General features: G+C 45.3%; 1 protein-coding gene across 2 annotated transcripts in view; it reads right to left on the bottom strand.

Annotated features, from left to right (window-relative positions):
• Positions 1-20,824, bottom strand: part of Ppil2 (peptidylprolyl isomerase like 2) — a 32,588-nt gene extending 11,764 nt beyond the window's left edge. For both annotated transcript variants that reach the window (XM_046421078.2, XM_046421080.2), the window contains exons 1-14: positions 20,673-20,824; positions 17,446-17,495; positions 16,745-16,790; positions 13,806-13,868; positions 13,120-13,171; positions 11,036-11,087; positions 7,686-7,777; positions 6,588-6,677; positions 5,748-5,823; positions 3,930-4,090; positions 2,058-2,133; positions 1,641-1,747; positions 946-1,035; positions 561-594 (exon numbers count right to left, since the gene is read on the bottom strand). In XM_046421078.2, the coding sequence (XP_046277034.1) occupies positions 561-594; positions 946-1,035; positions 1,641-1,747; positions 2,058-2,133; positions 3,930-4,090; positions 5,748-5,823; positions 6,588-6,677; positions 7,686-7,777; positions 11,036-11,087; positions 13,120-13,171; positions 13,806-13,868; positions 16,745-16,790; positions 17,446-17,495; positions 20,673-20,704 (1,021 nt within the window). In that variant the 5' untranslated portion in view covers positions 20,705-20,824. The remainder of the gene's footprint in view (positions 1-560; positions 595-945; positions 1,036-1,640; positions 1,748-2,057; positions 2,134-3,929; positions 4,091-5,747; positions 5,824-6,587; positions 6,678-7,685; positions 7,778-11,035; positions 11,088-13,119; positions 13,172-13,805; positions 13,869-16,744; positions 16,791-17,445; positions 17,496-20,672) is intronic.
• Between the last annotated feature and the right edge of the window lie 209 nt (positions 20,825-21,033).

The raw sequence follows: 21,033 nt of genomic DNA, 5'->3' as shown, positions 1-21,033 counted from the left end.
CCTGATTCCCAAGGGGTATTGGCAATTGACTGGGGCAGGAGTACTTTAGAAAAAGACCTTGGACCTGAGGCATCACATTGCCAACCTCCCCTGGACTCCATCACCTTCACATAGGCTGAGTGTTGATCACTCAGCCCTGTCCCCAAGAAGCCAGGGAATAGAACTCTAAAGCTATAAGGCATTATCATCGCACCATGCTGGATGAAGCTGTGAGCTGGGCCCAAGCAGCTGAAAGGCAATATGAGGTTTGAGATTCAGTAGGAGGGAAGCCAGCCCAGGATCTAAGGCCCTCCAGCCTCCCTTTGTTTCTGATGGAGGGGTGCCTCTGGGGCCCCAGGAAGATACAAGACACCACTAACCCCAATCATACAGGCCTCATAAACACCTAAAACAGGAAAACAAAGGGACATGCCTGAGGTAGCACACAGTGCTGGTGGTTAAGGTACAATCCTAATTCTTGTCTTCCACATTCTCTATCCAAAGCTCACCTCACCAACCTGCCCCTCACATCCCAAGGAATAGCCAGTGGTGTCAGGGACAGGTGTAGCATTAGTACCTACCTGTGCCTGTGCCTGTGGGGTCTCCTCCTTGGATCTGCAAGAACAAAAGCCAGTGAGCTAGTCAGCCTGAGGCCACCTGCTGCCTTCCACTACACTGCCTCCCCTGCCTAAACATATTCCCCACCTACAAGGCAGGCTCACCAGAGGGGCTGAGGTTTCAGTGAGGACAACAGGCCTCCAGACCATCTTTCTGCCTGAACCCAGTTCTACATGGGTTGGAACTTAAAAGCTAGTCTTCAAGATCTCTCACAGAGGATTCACCTACAAAATGTACACAGGCCACCAAGACCTGGCCCAGATGCCCACCCAAGGCAGAGACAAGCCCATTCAGCTCCCCCATGCCCACTGAGTGCATCTGTGGCTAACACTGACTGGTGACACTCACCACAAAGTTCCTGATGGACCTGTGAAAGATGGTGCCATCATAATAGCACTTCTTGCAGAGCTTGATGAAGTTTTCGCAGGTTTTTGGTGTCTGAAAAATAGCCCAATGCTTCTGAGGCATGAAGCAGCCAAATTTAGGGTCACAAAAGCCACACAGGGCTTTATCATGAGCAGGGATGGGCAGTTACCCAGACTACAGAGCAACAGAGACCCTAGTCCAGTATAGCCTCAACAAGGGGTCAAGAATGGGTCCCAGAAACTAAAACAACAGGACATCTGCAACTACAGAGCAGAAGTGGAGTCGGGTCCCTTTTTTGGAATGCATGCACACCTCCACACCTGCCCAGCAAGTGGTTGAGGAGATACATTATGCTGCTAACAGGGCCCCTGACACTGAAGCCAGGACACCACCTCAGCTTTCCCTGAGAGACAAGCTGGACTTGCTACAAGCATATTCTAACTGTAGCTTCATGTTTAAGGCAAGGATGCTGAAATAAGACCCCATCCTTTGGGCTGGGGTTTTGGCTCAGTGACAGAGCACTTGCCTCACATATGAGAGGCACCGGGTTTGATCCACAGCACCACATAAAAATAAATAATCAAAATAAAGATATTTTTTAAAAAAAGACCTCATCCTCTGAATAAGAATGCAGATAAGACCTCATATTGGGTGAGGGGACTGGCTGTCACACCTACCAGGTCGCAGTGCAGTTCCAGATTAAGATCACCTTTGTTGGTGTGCAACCGCACATAGCCCTTCTTCTTCACAAACTGGTAGCGTAGCACATCTTCATCAATAGCAGCTGTTAAACAGAGGCCCAAGCTCCAATCCCACCTTTCACCTGGGACAGCCCCTCTACCCAGTCCCCCTGACCTGTAAAGGCAGTGCAGGAGCTGAAGGCTGAAGGTCTGCCCTGTTCATAGGCAGACCTGCCTGGGAACCATGGGGTTTAGGGCCACAAGGGGCAGGCAGGGACTCAGTAATTAAAAGGGGGGTGCTGGAAATATCTGGACCCAAGTTGGGGATGGGCAGTACCTATGTGACAGGAAGGAGGCCCCATATGCTGCTACTGTGAACTTGTGTCCCCAGGGACCTAAGAGTCCGGCAGCTACCTGCTTCATGTGTCGTCTCCGGCACCATGGCAGTGGAGGTGAAGGAAGCGCTGACCTTCCCCGTGGAATAGTGGGCCTGCCAAGAAAACCATGCAGCTTAGGTCCTTCCCTATCTCTCTCTCTCAGCTTCCCTGACCACTACACACACACAGTCCCAGTGAGACAGCCAGCATTATAAGGGCCTTTCCCTCAGTGCTCAAACCTGGAAGCCAGCAGGGCTAGAGGACAAGGAGCATGGTAAAGGCAGTGGGAAGGAGAAGCCAAGGCCAGGCCCAAGGGAGTAAAATTGGCCTGGGTGGGAACCAGTGGTCCACAGCCTCAACTAGGCTCCAACTTATGATGGAAGGTCAACACTGAGAATAAGTATCACAGAGGGCCAGCCTTCTCCAGGGATAGAAGTACAAGGGACTTGTTTCTAAAGGTTTCAAATTGTTCTACATTAAGAGATAATCTAAGGGCTGGAGTTGTGGCTCAGTGATAGAGCATCTGCCTAGCATGTGCAAGGCACTGGGTTCAATTCTAATTCTCAGCACCGCATATAAATGAATAAAATAAAGGTCCATCAACATCTAATAAAAAAAAATTTAGAAAAAAAATGATCACTTTAATCAAGAAAAAAACAAGTCCTAATAAGTCTTATTTATTTTTTATCCTAAAGAGAAGACAATAAAGTGGGCTTGCCCATAAGAAATGCAATGTGCTAAGGATGGCTGTGTTCCATTGGGAAGATTATAGGCAATGAACTTTTTTTTTTTTTTTTTGGTATTAGTGATTGAACTCAGGTGCTTTTATCCACTGAACAACATCCCCAGCCCTTCTTATTTTTTATTTTGAGACAGGGTCTGGCCAAGTTATTGAGGGCCTTGCTAAATTGCTAAAGCTGCCTTTGAACTTGTGATCCTCCTGTCTCAGCCTTCCAAGCAGCTAGTATTACAGACATGTGCCACCATACCTAGCTGAACTTCTTTTTAATTTTCCAAAATTTTGTTCGTTAATTCCTCATGGGGGAGAGAAACTCAGAGCTAGCTACTCCCAGCCTCTACTCTGCCTGCAGATCTAGCTTACCAGTCATGCCTACACACAGGAGAAAGAGATCTGGGCCTGAGAGACTGGGACAAATACCAGCATTACCACTGCTGATGGAACCTCAAGGAGACATGAACAGGACATTCCAGGCAAAGCTCAGGCAGGCGGTCCCAAACATCTCAGCAGTCCCTGAAAGTCTCCCTGGCTTTACTGTAGGTTCCAGTACCAAGTGGGCCCTGTCTCCCTGCCACCACAGACCTCCAGGGTTTTTTTTGTCTTGTTTTGTTTTTGGTACTAGGGATTGAACTCAGGGGCACTCAACCACTGAGCCACATCCTCAGCCCTATTTTATATTTTATATAGAGATAAGAGTCTCAGTTGCTTAGTGACTCACTAAGTTGCTAAGGCTGGCTTTGAACTAGTGATCCTCCTGTCTCAGCCTCCCAAGCAACTGGGATTATAGGCATGTACCACCAAGCCCAGCTTCAGACCTGCATATTCTAAGACTGCTGTGTCCTAAGATATAAACACAGCCCCTGGAGGCAGACAGCTAGTCATCCGAGTTCAGATCAGGGACCAAGGCATAAAGCAGCCCTTCCTCAGCTTGACCAACTCTTTTGTCCCTGGCTTACCACCCATTCTTTCACACTCAGTCGGGAGGTCTGTGTGACCCTCCTCACCCTCTTGGGGCCCAGCTATCTCAGTAGTCCTAAGAGTTGAGTATCCAGGGCCCTAGGGCCACAAGAGTTCTAGAGAAGGTCCCAGTCACATCCCCTCCAAATGTATCCTAGGCTCCATGAGTCCCTGCCCCAGAATCACTTCACAGGTTCAGAGCTGCCTACTTACAGCATTTAGCTGGTCCACTTTCTTCTTCTCTGGGGCCTTCATGGTGGCTGCCAAGATTTCATCCCCTTTGAACTCCTTGTACAGCTCCTGCAGTGTTTCTCGGGTCTCAGTGTTTGTGTTTTTCAAATAATAAGATGGGTCCTGTTTGGCCTTTTCCTCATCTACAAAACAGCATGGAGGTACTGAGCAGCCAAGCCACAGAAGCATCCATAGATGGATATGATGGAGACAGAAATCCAGAGCCAACTACAGTAGCAGAAGCCACCAGAAAGTTTAGGCTAGGATCACTAGATATGTTGTGGATCCCATACTACTAACACAGATTGTACTGCAGCAGCAGTGATGGATCCACCAAGGCCAGATATTCTGAGCACACACAGTGCCATGGGTACCTAGTCCCAGGCCTGAAGAGGTCTTCTCCATGCAGTCAACAGCAGTCTTAGGATGGGCGAGAGGCTTAGGGTTGACTTTTATTTTCTTACTTACATTCATCTATACATTCCCCCACTTTAATAGTATATGTTTTGCTTTTATAACTTAAAATTTTTTTTTCTTGGGCTATGGTTGTGGCTCGGGGTAAAGCGCTCACTTAGCGTGCATGAGGTACTGGGTTCAATCCTCAGCACCACATAAAAATAAAAATAAATACTAAAAATTTTTTTTTCTTATTCTGGGCACAGTGGCACATACCTGTAATCCCAGCAACTCACGAGGCTGAGACATGAAGATTACAAGTTTAAGACCAGCCTTAGAAACTTAGTGAGACCCTGTCTCAAACTAAAAAATAAAAAGAGCTAGGGATATAGATGACATAGCTACCTAGTAAAATGCCTCTGGCCTCTGGGTTCAATTCCCAGTATAAAAAAAATATATCTTATGTAGCTTGGTACAGTGGTACATATGCCTAAAATCCCAGCTACTCAGGAGTTTGAGGCAGGATTGCAAGTTTAAGGCCAGTCTTGGCAACTCAGTGAGACCCTGTCTCAAAATAAAAATAAAAACAAAAATACAGAGGATTGGGATGTAGCTCAGTGGTCAAGTACCCCTGGGTTCCATCCCCAGTATTGCAAAAAAAAAAAAAAAAAAAAAAAACTATTTAAAATGTGTTTGGGGTCTTTCCAGATATGAAATGCCCCAGGCAGGATGGTGCATGCTGCTGCTTACCTGAAGGAAAGGAACAGCATACCTGGGCCCCAGACTTGGCCTCCAGGTCTCTGGAGGTCAGAGCTCCTCAACTGTGTGCTCAGCCTCAGCATCCCTAAATTCTAACTGGTTCATACAGTGTGCATCACTGAGTATCTGGGATGCTGTTCTCAGCAGCAGTGATGCCAACTAATCTTGGCCCAAGTCTTCCTGGTTCCTCAAAAGCAGCCCTAAGTCAGCTAAGAAAATTGGAGAGCTCCCATTTCATTCCACAGTGTGCTCCTTGACACTGACCAACCACAGGAAATAGAGGGACAAAGGTCCCAGCTGCCCCAAGACATGAGTCTGATGTCACCAGAGCCTCCACCTCAGTGACACCTCTGTCAATACTCCCTAGAGAAAGCACTGGCCAACAGAAACCCAGGGGGATGCCCATGGCCACCAGAGCTGAGGAAAGGAAAATGAGATGTCCTGGCAAGTCTGACCTTTTGGGGTTCCCATGACAAGCAGCTGGCAGATTCTCTGAACGTCAGACACTGAACATGGATTCAGGAAACTTGGGGCATAGCTAGGCTGGGGCCAGAACCCTGGAGTCCCTGGACCCCAGGAAGGCAGGGGCTTTGCCTAGGGGGTACAGCCCATGTTCCACCCAGACCAGTCCCTGGTTGTACATACCTGGGTCTGTTATTTTCATGTTATTCTTAACATGAAAGAAGTTGGAGACATTGAACTTGTCCAAATTGGTGGGGTCCTACAGCAAAAGAGAATACCCAGGAGAGTAAACCCAGGACTGTGACCAAACAGCTGCCACAGGCAGCAAAGGGTGGTGGTCATGTGCCCAAAGAAGAGGCCAGCACTGAGGGATTGAGCAGGCAAGGAGGGGGGATTCTGCTGCAGGCTGGGTGACAAGTGAGGATGAGTAGGGACAGGGCACAGACCATCTAGTTGCTCAGATGATTGGCAAACTACATCTTCTCCCTCTGGGGAACACAGTTATGAAGCTTCACTTGCTGCTACTGAATGGCCTGGGTAGCAATGGAGCCAAACTCCAATCAGTATGGAACAAGCCACAGAGGGGAACTGGTGGCTCCTATAGGCCTGCTCTAACCTTAGCTCCAATCTGGTGGCTCTTGCTTTTCAATGTCAGAGTTCTCATGGGTTCACTCAAGGTTCCCCAACAACTATAGGGATTCCCTATTTTCCTGCTGCATGAGGCATGTGCCCATTCCTGTCCTCAAGGTGACTGGAGCAGGGCCAGCCTGTAAAGCTGCCATTCGGATGCCCTGAGATGGCTGTTGGGTAGAGATAAGGTCCCCTGACAACAGAGAGGCACTGTAGGAGCCATGAGAGTCAGAGAGGTAGTTTCCCATGCCAAAGGCCAGGGTGGGGTTGGGGGTGCTAAGAGGCTGAGGAATCACAACCACACAATCAAGGGAGAGGTAATCAAGCTGGGCAGGAAAGAGAAACAGAACAGAGGTTATGGAGTGGGTTTTCCTTATAGGAGGCAACACTCACCTGGAGAGTGATGATGTCCTGTCGAGAGAAGGGCTCATCAGTCAACAGGTCCCGAAAGTTCTTTGCCTTGATGTTTAGCTGCTCCACTGCCTGCAATTAGTCAGAGCAAGAGTTACAATGCTCTGGGAGCCTGCAGGAAGGAAGGCCTGATGCTGGCTAGACCACAGCACTACTGAGAGGTGAGGAATCAGGTGGAGACTACCATGGCTTCTGGCCACAGCCCCTTCATGAAGGGCAGAGCTGGCTGGCAGCAACCCAGACAGCAACTGGAACCCAGTGTGCTCAGCGCTCTTTGTGGGATGCTCTCAGGATACATTTTACATATTGGCCAACAGGCTCAGTGAGGCCACCCTCCCACTCATTTCCATCTTCACTGAGACAGGTGGTGAGCAAGAATACAAAATGCCTGCCCTAGTAGAGTTTACTGGTGCTCAGCAAGGGCTAACCAAGCCAATCCATGTGCTTTGGGCAAGAAGCAGCCCAAGAGTTCCTGGGACAGCACTGGCCACTGAGACTCTGAAAATGTCCAGGTGAGGAAACAAAAAGGCACAGGCTTTTCCACAAAGTAAGGCTCCTCCCTGCCCCTGCTCTGAGCAAGAGCACTTGTATGGAAACTGCTGCCTCCTATCCCTACATCTACTCCCTGCCAGAACTCCTCTCACCAGCCTGGCACTCACTCCTTCCTAGGGATATCTCTTTCAGGAACATGGCCTTCCCTTGCCCCATGGGGTCCAACAGCTCCCTTGTAGCCCTGGGGGCCTGTTCTCTGAGCAAAGGTTCCTTCCTAGGCCTGATCTTTGCCCTCTGGGGTATTAAGACTCCCGGCTCAGCAATCAAAATTGCTTGGACTCCAGGTCCAGAAGGCCCAGGAAGTACCTCTCCACTTTTCTGGATCTGTTTGAAAATGGGAAGGTACCCAAATGGGTCTGGGTCAGAAAGCTTGTGCTAGTGGCTATGACTATAAATCCCATGAGAACAGACCATGCTTGTTATATTGGGTTCACTCCTAATCCCAGCCAGGATGAGAGAGTACACCCAAAGCACACACCCAAGAGCCTGATGCCATACAGTCCCACATTCCCTGCAGTGAGGACCCACCTCATAGGCATAGACATTGCCAGTTGTCCTGATGGCCACAATGTGGGTGTTATTGGTGAACACAGTGAACAGCACTGGGCAGTGATACTTTTCTAGAGAGAAGGCACACACAGGAAAGCCAGTCACCCTTGAGAATTTTGATCATTCCAAAGAAGACCACTGAAGGCCAAGGCAGGAGTGAACTCAGGCTGAGGGTCAGAGAAAGGGAGGAGGAAAAACCCCAAGAACCAGAGGGACAACAGCTGCTCAAGTCCCAATCCCAAGCCTCATTAGTAAACTCCTATTCATTCAGTAAATCCCTGCCTCACTTTCCTCAGATGGATGGACCTAGCCTGTCCCAGGTGACCCCATGCTAATCACTCTTCCTCCTCCTCTTGAAGCCATCCCTGCACAGGAAACAGCCCATTCTCCCAGTGATTTAGTCTTGACTACCTCTCCTATTTCTCACACCTGTAGTACCCACCAGCCACACTGTCTCCTCACCTTCCTAATCTCTCATCTGGACTACTGTGGCAAATACCTGATGATCCCCTGCCCTAATAAGCCCCCACCCAGCAGCCCTGTCTAGTAAGTCCCAACAAATAAAACTCAAAACAAAAGGGAGGCAGGAACTTAAAAACTAAGAGTCTTAGCGATGTCACCCACATGTATCTGGGTGGAATTCTTTAAAATCCTGATTTGAAAACTATAAATAATGAGTAAACCATGGAGATTTTACAAGTGGGTATACATTTAATTAGACTAAGAAATGCCTATTAAATTTTTAAGTGCTGTAATGCTACTGTGATGATTTCAGTCCTTATCATCAGCAACTGAGTGAGGCTGTAAGCAACCTAGTGAGACCCCATCTCAAAATAAAAAATTTTAAAAAAAGGACTAGGGATGTGGCTCAGTGGTAAGTGCCCTTGGATTCAATCCTTGGTTCCAATAAATAAATAAATAAAAATAAAACAGGCTGGGAGTATAGCTCAGTGACAGAGCACCTGCCTAGCATGTATAAGTTCCTAGGTTCAATCCCTAGTACCAACCCCCACCCAGTAAAAACATCCAACAAAAAAATGAGGCGATGGCTGGGGTTGTGGCTCAGTGGTACAGTGCTTGCCTAGCATGCATGAGGCACTGGGTTCGATCCTCAGCATCACATAAAAATAAAATATTAAAAAAAAAAAAAATGAGGCGAGGTCCTCCTATAGGCTCCCACCCAGGCTCTGTAGGATTGCTGTGCCTCCCATTGCGACTCAATCTTGACCATATCCTCTGCCTCTACTCCTTGCCCATGCTGTTCCAGCAACTCTGGATTTCTGATTGGACAGACACCCTCAAATGCATGCCAATTTCAGGGCTTTGCACTGGGTGTACTCAACTGCCTGGAATGCTCTTCTCCAGGTCCTCACTTGGCTTCCTGCCTCCTTTCCATCAGATTTACTCTCTGTGTTTTTTTTTGTTGTTTTTTTTTTAAATAAATGAACATTTATCATCACTCCAGGTCAAAGTAATTTTACCCTCCTCAGAACACTGTGCCACAATGAGCTAATCGCCTTCAAAGTAATCATATGCAAAAAAATAAACAAACAAACAAACAAACAAACAAAAACTCTGGTCCACTGGTCCTCCTGAGGCTCTTTTCCCTTGCCTTGTTCTGCTTTTTTCCATGGCAGAAACAACATCTGACACACTATCTGGTTTTCTCCCCAACTAGAAAGTAAGCTCCTCTCATTTAGGGAGATTTGGGCTGCTTTGTTTACTACAAATAATTCCTGAATGAGAGGCACATACTGCGGACCTCCCTAAACCAGCTGATTACAGAGTGGGGTAGTCACTAGAGTGAAGCTCCTGATTCCATCAACATACAATACTGCTTTTTTGCTGAAGCTCATTTACTCATGATCTGCAAACCCAGTGTTGACTGTGAAGCAGACTCTAGGGTTAGTCAAGAGGGAGGGGTCCTAGCCTCCTGTGCTCTCTGCATTCCCCTGAAAAACATACACCCAGCAACCACAACAACCTAAACCACAACATCTGCATGGCCAAAGGAGACCAGGGTTAGGGCACAAAGGCCTCCAGTAAGATCAGCACCTCAGATAGGAACAATGCAGGGTGGTCACATCAGCCCTGGTATGTGGCCAAGAGACAAGAAGACATTTCAAAATATAAAGCAGGAAGCCTTCAAGCTGGGCTGGGGCTTTAGAAGCGATACTGACAAGCTGGGTGCAGTGGTACACACTTACAATCTCAGTGTCTTGGGAAGCTAAGGTGGGAGGAATACAAGTTCAAAGCCAGAAGCCAGCCTCAGTAATTTAGCAAGGCCCCCTAGGTAACTTGGTGAGACCCCGTATCAAAATAAAAAGGGCTGTGGATATGGCTCAGTGTTTAAGCCCTCCTGGGTTTAATCCCTGGTACAAAAAAAAAGAAGTGGTAATAAGAAGTCCAGCCAAGAGACCCCTCCAGACCAACCACATCCATGGCCTAACTGCCCACCCTGACTCTGCCTCCAGCAGTGAATACACACCTCATGCCCCACAAGGCCCAATTATACCCACAAAGGCCACTGGTTGTTCAATGGACTGAACACCCTTGTACAAAAAAATGGTTCTCTGCCAACTCACCCCCATTTTAAAACTATCTGGACCTTTATGAAATCATGTGGTATTTTTTTTAAAATAAATGAACATTTATCATCATCCCAGGTCAAAGTAATTTTATCCTCCTCAGAACACTGTGCCACAATGAGCTAATCACATTCAAAATAATCATTTGCAAGACAGTATAAGCTGAATTTTTAAAAAGTTCAAAATATTGTTTTCAAACCGAAGGATAAATCATCATGTAGTATCTTTTGAGAAATTAAAAGCAAGTGTCTAGCTTGTTCAGAAAGAAATGAGTGAGGGCTGGAGATGTGGCTCAGTGGTAGAGTATTGCAAAGCCCTGGATTCAATCAGAAGGGAGGGAGGGAGGGAGGGAGGGAGGGAGGGAAGAAGGAAGTAGGGAAGGACGGGAATAAAGGAAAAGAGAAAAGGAAGGAAAAGGAAGAAGGAAAAGGAGGAAGGAGAGGGAAAGAAAAAGGAAGGAAGAATTGACAAAAGAACTTGGTGAGGGGAGGGGGTATGAGGGTAGGAGGGACAGTAGAATGAATCAGACATTATTATTCATTATTACATCTATGTGCATCTATAACTACATGACCAGTGTGATTCTACACCATGTACAATCAGAAAAATGAGAAGTTATGCTCCATTTATGTATGATATGTCAAAATGCATTCTACTGTCATGTATAACTAATTAGAACAAAAAAAGTGAGAGCAGGGACCCCATAAGCCAATCCCAGAGCTGGTTACAAAAGAGACTTACCTTCACTGTTCTTGGCAAAGTTCAGCTTTATCAAGGACCTACCATCAAGTTTCTGAAAGACACACAATAAATAATAATAAGAGCTGGGTGTGGTGGAGCACACCTCTGCAACCCTGGAGGCTGAGGTAAGAGGATTCCGAGTTCAAAGCCAGCCTCAGCAACTTAGCTAGACCCTGTCTCCAAATAAAATACAAAAAAAGGGCTGGGGATGTGGCCCAGTGGTTAAGTGCCCCTGAGTCCAATCCCTGGTACCAGAAAAACAAATAAATAATAATAATAATAATTGATAAGACATGTGAAGAAATGTGAGGCTGAGAAGCCAGGTGAAAACAGAGACAGGCCCAGCCAATCCTTTACAGCTACAGAACAGAGCTCTAGAGCTCTAGCTGCAGGGACCTCTCTATGCAAACCACAGGACATTGCCAGGACTCAAAAGGGGGCTACAGAATGGTGTGCCTAGGTGGGTACATTTACATAATCCACCATCCACCCCTACTGGCTCTGAGTAGAGCCCATTTTGTAAACACACATATGCCAACAGAGGTGACTACTGAACTGAAGAATAGGACTAAATGATGAGGCTACAAGATAAAAGCTGGTTTTATACTCCTGTGTTAATGCACGAATATTCAGAGGTGAAAAAATTAAATTATGAGAGCTGTAACCCTAATCAGTCCATCCTAGTTTAAATGAATTTGCTGAGTGGTAACTGTAGGCAGGGTGGGGAATGACAAAAGGAGGTGGGTCACTGGATTGAGCCCTGGAGGGACTCATCTTCCCTGAGTTCCTGAGCCCCACCCCTCTTCACATCCTTGTGGCAGTGAATATTTTTCTCCACCTCACCTCAGAGGCCAGAGCACAACTGAGTCAACTGACCATACAGTGAAACTATGTGCCCAGATAAATCCTTTTCTTCTCTAAGTTCTTTTTGTTTAGTATTTTGGTCACAGTGACAAAAACAGACTAAAACACAACAAAAATAAGAAATTTAATTATTATAAATTAAAAATTTTTTACATTAATAAAAATTAAAAATTAATTTTTCCCCTATAAACAGAAAAAAAAAAATCTACCCATTGTTGCTCAGGACATAGGGAACTCCTCCTTCACATGTTGCTATGAAAAGTGTGAAGCAATACGATGGCTTCGGAAGGAAATTCTCTAGTAGCTGCCCAAACTGAAAAGGAACCCATTCTTTGACTTAATAGGTACCCATCCTTTGACCCATCCTTGGACAGATACTTCTACTTGCCCAAAGAAACATGCTAGGGACAGTCCCTGCACCTATGTAATGGCAAACAAGTCAAAATCCAGCATAGTACTCCCACAAAGAAGTATATACTCTACAACACAGAAAAGGCTGTGATTTCTGCACCAAGAAGTTCAGGTTTCTAAGCAGCACATACAAAACAAGGTACGCAGGTGTTCATCCACTATGATCACATCTGTGGCCCAAGAAAAGGCATATGTAATAGTGCCTCAGTATAGCAATCAGTTTCAGGACCCCCAGGATATTAAAACGCATAGATGCTCAAGTACCTCACCTAATATGGCACTGTATTTTCACAGAAACTATATACACCTGTAGATGAGAGTTTTTTTGTGTTTGTAGTATTGGCAATTGAACCCAGGGCCTCCACATGCTAAGCAAGTCTTCTACCAGTGAGCTGCATCCCCAGTCCTTCTCTATAAGACTTATAATACCTAATACAACGTCAATGCTATGTAAATAGTTGTTATACTGTATTATTTAAGGAATAATGACAAGGAAAAATTCTGTACATTTTCAGTATGGACATAATTTTTTTCAAATATTTATGACTGGTAGTTGATTGAACATGCAGATACAAAATGTACTGACACAGAGGGACAATGAACATTCTTATATTCATGCTCATATAGTGGACATTTCTAGAAAGGAGTGGGTGTGGTGAGGAGAGGGAAGTCCTGTCACTCTTTACCCCATGTGTACTTGCTCCCTATGAATGGTTCTCTACTGGGTCCATGTGTCCATGAAAATGACCAGGATAAATAAAGGCAAGAGGACAGCTCTCACCAGCATCAAATTTCTACATGGCACCTACCTCTCCATTGCTTGGGTTAGTCCCATACTTCTTAAGCCATGGAACGATATTCCTGAAGGGAAGAGAAAACAGAAAGTGTCACCAGGGCTGAGGGTGTAGCTCAGTGGTAGAATGCTTAGCATGTGTAATGCCCAGAGTTCAACCCCCACAAAAATGAAAAATATAAGCATAATGCTTCAAACTACAGCACTGTTGACTGGTGGTCAACACCAGAGGTGACCCTGATGCCCATCCCTCCAAAGCTTGCAGCACAAACCATTAAGTACAAGGCACGGGTCCCAGAAGCCTTCATTATGGCTCTACTTTTATAAAGTGAAGAGTCTCTAGTCCATTAACATTCCAAACTGATGCCAATTAAAACCCAAAGACCCTCACATATAGAGAATGAAGAGCAACTTGAACCCACTTCTGGCAGGGACAGGAGCAACTGCCAGTTAAAGCTCCTTATCTGAGAGGGAAAGGGATACATCATAGCAACACTGCTGCCATGTCCCTGAGGCCCTGGCTATTCCTCCTTAGTCACCAACAGGCTCACTCACAACTCCTGAGACTGCTGGGATTAGGATCTGGTGACCCTGGCATTGCCTCGCTTGGCACTGTCTGGACGCACAAACCCAACACCTCCTTCCTTAGTGGGTGTCAACAATCTCACCATATACATAGACGAAAGTTAAGGTAAAACTCACAGCAAGTCAAAGACGACACCTTCTGGGGTGCAGACCGGGTAGACAAAGGGCTGCAGAGAAAGACTGAAAAAGAAGTCATTCCTGGTCAGCTGCTAGACACACAGATTGCATCATGGGCTTGCCAGTCACCCTAGTACTCACCTTTGGCTTCCCTTCTTCAATCATTCCTCTAACAGTTCCAGGCTTCTCTGCATAGTCTGCACTGGTAGTCAACACCAGAAGTGACCCTGATGCCCCATCCCTCCAAAGCTTGCAGCATAAACTATTAAATACAAGGCACAGGTCCCAGGAGGTGCCACAGGGCCTTAGAATCACAATAACCAGGTTCTCTCACAACCTCTGCATGTCTATAATATTTCTGTTATCAAAATTGGTCTCTGGGGGCTGGGGTTGTGGCTCAGTGGTAGAGTGCTTGCCTGGCATGTGTGAGGCACTGCGTTCAATTCTGGGAGGGAAGGAGGGAGGGAGGGAGGAAGGAAGGAAAAATAAATATAAATATTAAAAAAAAAAAAAAAAAGTTGGTCCCTGGAGGTAGCCTTGGGGAGGCAGGACCAGGATTCACTCTCCAAAACTTCATGCAACAGACAGGCCAAGCTTTTATACTGAAAGCTATCCTCCCAAATCCTGTGAGGGTATGATGGGGCTACTATGGTCTGGGGTGCCCTGTCTTCCCCTGATCACAGAGTGTGTACATAGTCCCTCACATTTCCAAGGAGCTGCCATATGACTAAGTGAATACCTAAGTCCCTAGGAGCTCTCAAGAAGTTCTCATACATGGATATGGGGATAAACATCTGAAGAGGCCCTGACCAAGAACCATTTTCCCCTCATGGAGTCTGCTGAAGAAAAGCAGAACCTACTTGGTGAATTGCCTATACCAATACTCTTTTTCTTGCATGGATTTCTGCAATAGCCATTCAGAGCCCTGGATGCCCTGAATTCTGTTTATACATTTTTCTCCTATGAGTTTAATCAGCACAGGTCAGGGCTTAAGACTTAGATAGCCTGGCAACACTGTGACTTTGACCCTCCTAAGCTTTAACCAGGATTGGCATGGGGACCTCCCAGAATGCTATTCAAGGGAACCCTGGATGAGCAACCTGGCCACCTCCGTCTGTGGCCCGACCTTCAATGCTAACTACAGCAGTAATGGTAGTGCTATTGGAAAGCATCCAGAGCTGGAGGTAAAACCAAAGCAAGCTCCAAATGCCATGATGATGAACATGTAACTGACTGCTCCCCAATAAGACCTTAAGGGTCATATGCTCAAAGCACATTTTTTTTTTAGTTGTAGATAGACACATTTCCTTTATTTATTTTTTTATTTTTATTTATTTTTAATTTTTTTTAGTTGTACTTGAACACAATATCTTTATTTATTTTTATGTGGTGTTGAGGATTGAACCCAATGACTCACATGTGTGAGGCGGGCGCTCTACCAATGAGCTACAGCCCCAGCCCTTATTTTTTTATTTTTATGTGGTGCTCTACCACTGAGTCACAACCCTAGGCCCTCACAGCACATTTTTACTCCTAACCCAAGGTAGTTAAAAAATAATTAAAACTAAAATCAGTGATCTCTTGGAGGAACTTGAATCAAGAATGATTCATTTCCATCACATCAATTAATATCCAATGTGAAGACCACATTCTTACAGACTGATTACAGATTCTACTAAGGGAGGGAAGAAACACTAGCCATTGAGGCTGCACCTCCCTGAGCAGGTGCTGCTAAAGAGGAATAGTCCCCACTAACCACTGTACAGGTGGATCCTCAAGGTCCTGGGAAAATGCAGGGAGGCCCAGATGTTGGGCTGAAGTAACTAGGCCCTCAGGTCTCCCTGCACCATGGATTCCTCTGCCCATTCCTCACTGCACTGTGGTATCTGGATGACCTCCCTCAACTGGGGTGCCAGCATCACCAAGACAGCTTTGTCGGCTCTCAAGGGTCACCCTGACCTTCAGAATCAGAATTTGGGGATAAGGAAGATGCTGTGAATACAAGCATCCAGGGCAGAAGTAACCATGGCTCAGGCTGTGCAAACCTCAGGCCTTAGGACCACCAGACCTGCCCACTCTCCTAACACCCCCTCACCCTGGAAGGGGCAATATAAGGGGTTCATCAGTTGAAGCCCTGATTCTCCAACAGGCCCCCCACTTCTGTTCATAACCAGACCAATCTGGCTGGAAGCAGCATTTAGGTGGCTCTGCTTCTGGGTTTCTTCTCATCCACACCAGTGCCTGGGTTCACATATAAGTAGAGAAAGGCTTCATGATAACATTACTCTTGCTACTGCTGATGCTGCAATTACTTAATTTCTCTAACAAGAGTAAAGTGTTACAAGTGTGGGCCTGGGGTCAGACCACTGAGATCAAGACTCAGTGACCAATCTTTCCAGATGTGATACGTGACCCCAGGTGCTTCAGTCTTCTAAGCATCAGTTCTCTCAACTGTAAAATGGGCTTAACAACAAGGCTTACTATCCTGGAAGGTAAGAATGAGGTTAAAAAGACAAAGTCTGTAAATACAGATACAATAAGTAAAAATATACACTACCTATCATCATGGTTAGGTCCACTGCCTCCCATTTCAGGGAAAATCCAGGTGGAAGAATATAAATGATCCCTACCTACTCCTTCAGATTCACTACCAGATAGTACATAATGAGCATCCCTAATCTGAAAATAAAAACCAAAATGCTCCAAAATCCCAAAACTTTGGAGTGTCACATCAGTGCTCAAAAAGTTTAGGATTTTGGATCATTTTGGACTTCAGATTTTAAGATTAGAGATGTTTAAGTGGTAAAGTCTATGAAAATATTCCAAAATCTAAAAAACTCAAATCTGAAACACATCTATCTGGTCCCAAATATTTCAGAAAAAATGTCCAACCATATATCAGAGAACCACAGGGAAAGATAAACATTCAGAACCCTTACCTGCAGTGGTCAAAAGGTAATCGACGAAAATTTGTTTGAGGGATATCTGTTTAAAATGAAATTAAAAACACTAAACTTATTTGTAAAACATTTCATCTATGTGCACCTAACAACAATTCAATTACATTTTATAAAAAAGTTAATGCAAATTACCTAGTACAGCATTTGCTATGGATTTAAAGTTTTCTGTTTGTCTGTTTTGGTGCCGGGGACTGAACCGAGAGCCTCAAGCATGCTAAGCATATGCTCTACCATTGAGTTACACCTCCCAGCCTGGATTAAAAATCTTTTGATTATAACTAAAACACACAGGGTACATAAAAAAGAACTTAGAGGAAGCCTGGCACAGTGGTGCATGCCTGTAATCCCAGACATGCAGGAGGCTGAGGCAAGAAGATCGCAAGTTCAAAGCCAGCCTCAGTAACTTAGTGAGGCCCCAAGCAATTTGGCAAAACCCTGTCTCAAAATAAAAACCAAAATGTTATTTTAACCTGTTTTGAAAAATCCTCACCAAGATAAAACATGTTCTCCTATGCTGATTATATTTCCTCTTTTGTGGATTATGTCCTCACTCCAGTTGTCTATTATAATAACTGTGTTCTTGTTAACTGTTCATTTTTACGGCTCACAGTAGAATGAAGACATCATTCCTTAATACCACCCCCATCAACCATGGAAAACAGAAGAATTTTATGCTTTACCTGGCTTCTTGCCACCATAGAAGTGAGTGTATTCAGCACAGGTAATGTACCTGAAGAAGAGAGAAAATGTTACTATCTCCCCTTTATAAAGATGACAGAATCTGTGAAGTAAGTAACTGATCTTCATAGAGATCACAGAGTCTATGAAGTAAGTAACTGATGATGTAATTGTGGCTTATTCAGCAAATGCTTATTAAAATACCTGTTAAATGTCAGGCACATAGTGATAAACAAAGCAGGCAGAAGGATACTGAGACAAGTAAATAAAAACCAACAGTCCTTCTTTGCTCTGAAAGAAAAAAACTGAATTTATGAGAAGAGCTGACATGAGAAGGAGCTGGGCACATGAAGATCTGGGGAAGAGCTTAGTAAGCATAATATGTATGAAGGCTTAACGGTTGGGTTTGTACCAAAAACAAGACATAACCGAATAATAGTGTACATAGGAAACAGATGAAGATAAAGACATGGGCAATGACCAATCACGGGAACTACACAGGCCATGGTAAAGACTGGATTTGCCCTAAGTGGGAAGGGAAGCTATTGGAGGGTTGTGAATAGGGCCCTGACATGATTTAACATATGTCTCAAAGCACCAGTCTGGCTGCCGTGTGTAGGAAGACAACTGAAAAAGGTAGCAGAACAAGAGGTGACCACAAAAGTCCAAGAAGTTGGATATACCAACTTCACCTATGAAGGACTGGTGGACAAGGTGGAAAGTGGTCAGTTCCTGAAAGAGCCAGGACTTCCTGATGAACAGGAATAATGAAAGGCATCAAGGCCAACAACCAGACCTCTGACCTGAGCAATTAAGCATGCTTCTAATGGGACCATGTCCTGAAAAACCCATCCTGAGTTGAAAACATCCTAAGCTAAAAATGCATTTGATACACCTAACTTATTGGTCATGACAGATTAGCCTAGTCCACTTTAAACATACTCAGGACACATACATTAGCCCACCACTCGGCAAAAACATCTAACAAAAAGCTTATTTTAGGGCCTGGGATATAGTTCAGTGATAGAAGCCCTCGTAGGAGGCCTGAGATCAATCTCCAGCAACATACACAAACACCAAAAAAACTTATAATGTAAACCCCTAGTACCAAAAAAAAAAAAAGGCAAACATCAAAGTATGGTTTCTATTGAATGCACATTGTTTCACACCATCATAAAGTTGAAAAATTGTTAAGTCAACTCACAGAAGGTTGGGGACCATCTATAGTGATATAACCACTGAAATAGGGAGGAGGGAGTAGGTCAGGGTAAAAAAGATGAAAATCAAAAGTTTTGTTTAGGATGTGTTACAATTTGTATCTGGAATATCCCTCAAAGGCTCACGTGCTGAAAGGCTGGTCCTTAATGTAGCAATGTTCACAAGAAGAGCTTTTGGGAAGTGATCAGATCATGAAGGCTCTGATTTCATCAATGTATTAATCAACTAACTGGTTCATAATTGAATGTACTATTGGGAGGGGGTAGAAACTGTAGGAGGTGAGGCCTAGTGAAAAAAGTAGGTCACTAGGGGCATGTCCTGGAAGAGGATATGTTGTCCTTGGACCACTCCTTGATCTGTGCTTCCCAGTTGCCATGAGGACAGCAGCTCTGATCCACCATGATGCTTTGCCTCATCACAGGTCTAAAAGCAATAGAGCCAGTTGACCATAGACTGAAACTATGAGCCAAAATAAACCTTCCCTACTTTAGTTCTCAGGGATATTGTCATAGTGACAGAACAATAATAATACAGAGAATATTAACTTTCAGGTAGTACCATGTACTGGTAATCCCTGCTACTCAGGAGGCTAGCTAAAACAAGAGGATGAAGAGTTCCAGGCAAGCCTTGGTAAAACGCTTATATAAAAAATATATATACAGTAAAACATATACAGTATATAGTAAAACGCTTATCAAAAAAAAAAAAAAAAAAAAAAAAAAAAGGAAAGAAAAAGAAACTCCCAGACATCTACCAGTTCTTCTTCACAGGAAGATGTCAAGTAAATAGCTCACTTTGGAAAGATAAAGAAATCAACTTTGGCTGGGCCAGCAACACATGCCTGTAATCCCAGCAGCTTGGGAGGCTGAGGCAAGAGATTTTAGATCCAGCCTCAGCAATTTAAGGAGGCCCTGTACACCTTAGTGAGCCCCTGTCTCTAAATAAAATACAAAAACCTGGGGATGCGGCTCAGTAGTTAAGCACCCCTGGGTTCTATCACTGGTACCAAAAAAAAAAAAAAAATCAATCAACTTCAACTTATGGATGACTGGGAAAGATCACTCACAGACAAAATAATGGGGAAGAAACCTATGAGGTCTGAGAGAAGAGGAGGAAGGCCCAGGAAAGGAAACTAAGAGAAAGGCCACTGAAGTAGATGGAAAACAAAGCATGTGGGATTCAAGACACTAAAGAAGGGTTTCGGGAAGGAGTAATTATCGTGTTTTAGGCTACTGAGAACACCAGATTTGGCAACACAGAAGACAACGGTATCTTCTCAAGGGCTGTTCTGGGTGCAAAAGTCTGACTGAGGTGGTTTCAAGACGCAGCAGAAAACAGCAAGGAGACACAAGACTTTCACTTGTTAGGAACAGAATCAAAGAAACATGGTGGTAGCTGGAGGAAAGGAAGGGACACGGTTGGCTTGTTTTTATTTTTTTCTGGTACCGAATTGAACCCAGGGCCCCTTACTTATGAGCTACATCCCCAGCCCTTTTTATTTTGAGAAAGGGTTTAATTCAGCCTCGCTAAATTACCGAGGTTGGCTTTTAACTTGCGATCTTCCTGCCTCAATCTCCCGAGTCGCCGGGATTACAGGCGTGCGCCTCTGCGCCCGGCTGGCTTGTCTTAAACTACAGACTAGAGGAGATGTGTAGACTAAGTGTGAACCAGCATCCAGGGAGACTGAAGATGCAGGAGAGACTACTAACTAATGCAAGAGCAAAGCTCACAATGGGTGGCCGGGGCGGTCCCAGGCAAATTCTGAGAAGTAAAGGAGAAGGTTCAAATCTAGCGCCAAGGCCAGTGTAAGGGTCGCACTCAAGAGACCATATCAGAGCTTAATCCAAGCAAACCGTGGTGGTTGGAGGCTGCCTGGAGAAGGGGGTGGGAATTTCCGGAAGTGACAATTTGGAATGGCCTCTCGACGAACTCTGAGAAACAGCAGCGGCGCTAAGTCGGGCAGGGGATTGAGGCAGAGCGTGGCGCCAATCCCGGCTGAGACTCAACTTACATCTTGTCCTTCTGGTGCTGTCGTTTCCCCATGGCAGCGGCAGCAGCAGCAGAAACAGCTAATGCGAAAAAGTGACCGCCTACCACTCCGATTCCCAAGCCTCCTCGGAGTTTCCTCACCACTTCCGGGTCTTGCAGACCCGCCCCGGAAGCGGCCTCTCGGCATGCTGGGTAGAAAGGTTCTTGGGCACCCAAGTGAGTAGGCTGGGACAGGGCGCGGCCAGTCTGAGCATGGGGGTTCTGGCCTTTAATCTCTCAGAACCCCATCTTTTTGGGAACCTCTGAAGCGCCTTCTCACCTGCCCAGACAAAACTCAGTGTCGTCCCTACTCAAGCCCAACCTAAATTCTCTGGTCTTTTAAA

The sequence above is a fragment of the Marmota monax genome, unplaced genomic scaffold, assembly GCF_021218885.2.
Source record: "Marmota monax isolate L192 unplaced genomic scaffold, Marmota_monax_Labrador192_F-V1.1 WCK01_AAM20220418_F8-fsc00157, whole genome shotgun sequence".
Lineage (NCBI taxonomy): Eukaryota > Metazoa > Chordata > Mammalia > Rodentia > Sciuridae > Marmota > Marmota monax.
Note: the sequence above shows the minus strand (reverse complement) of the source record. Positions and strands in the feature narration are given on the sequence as shown.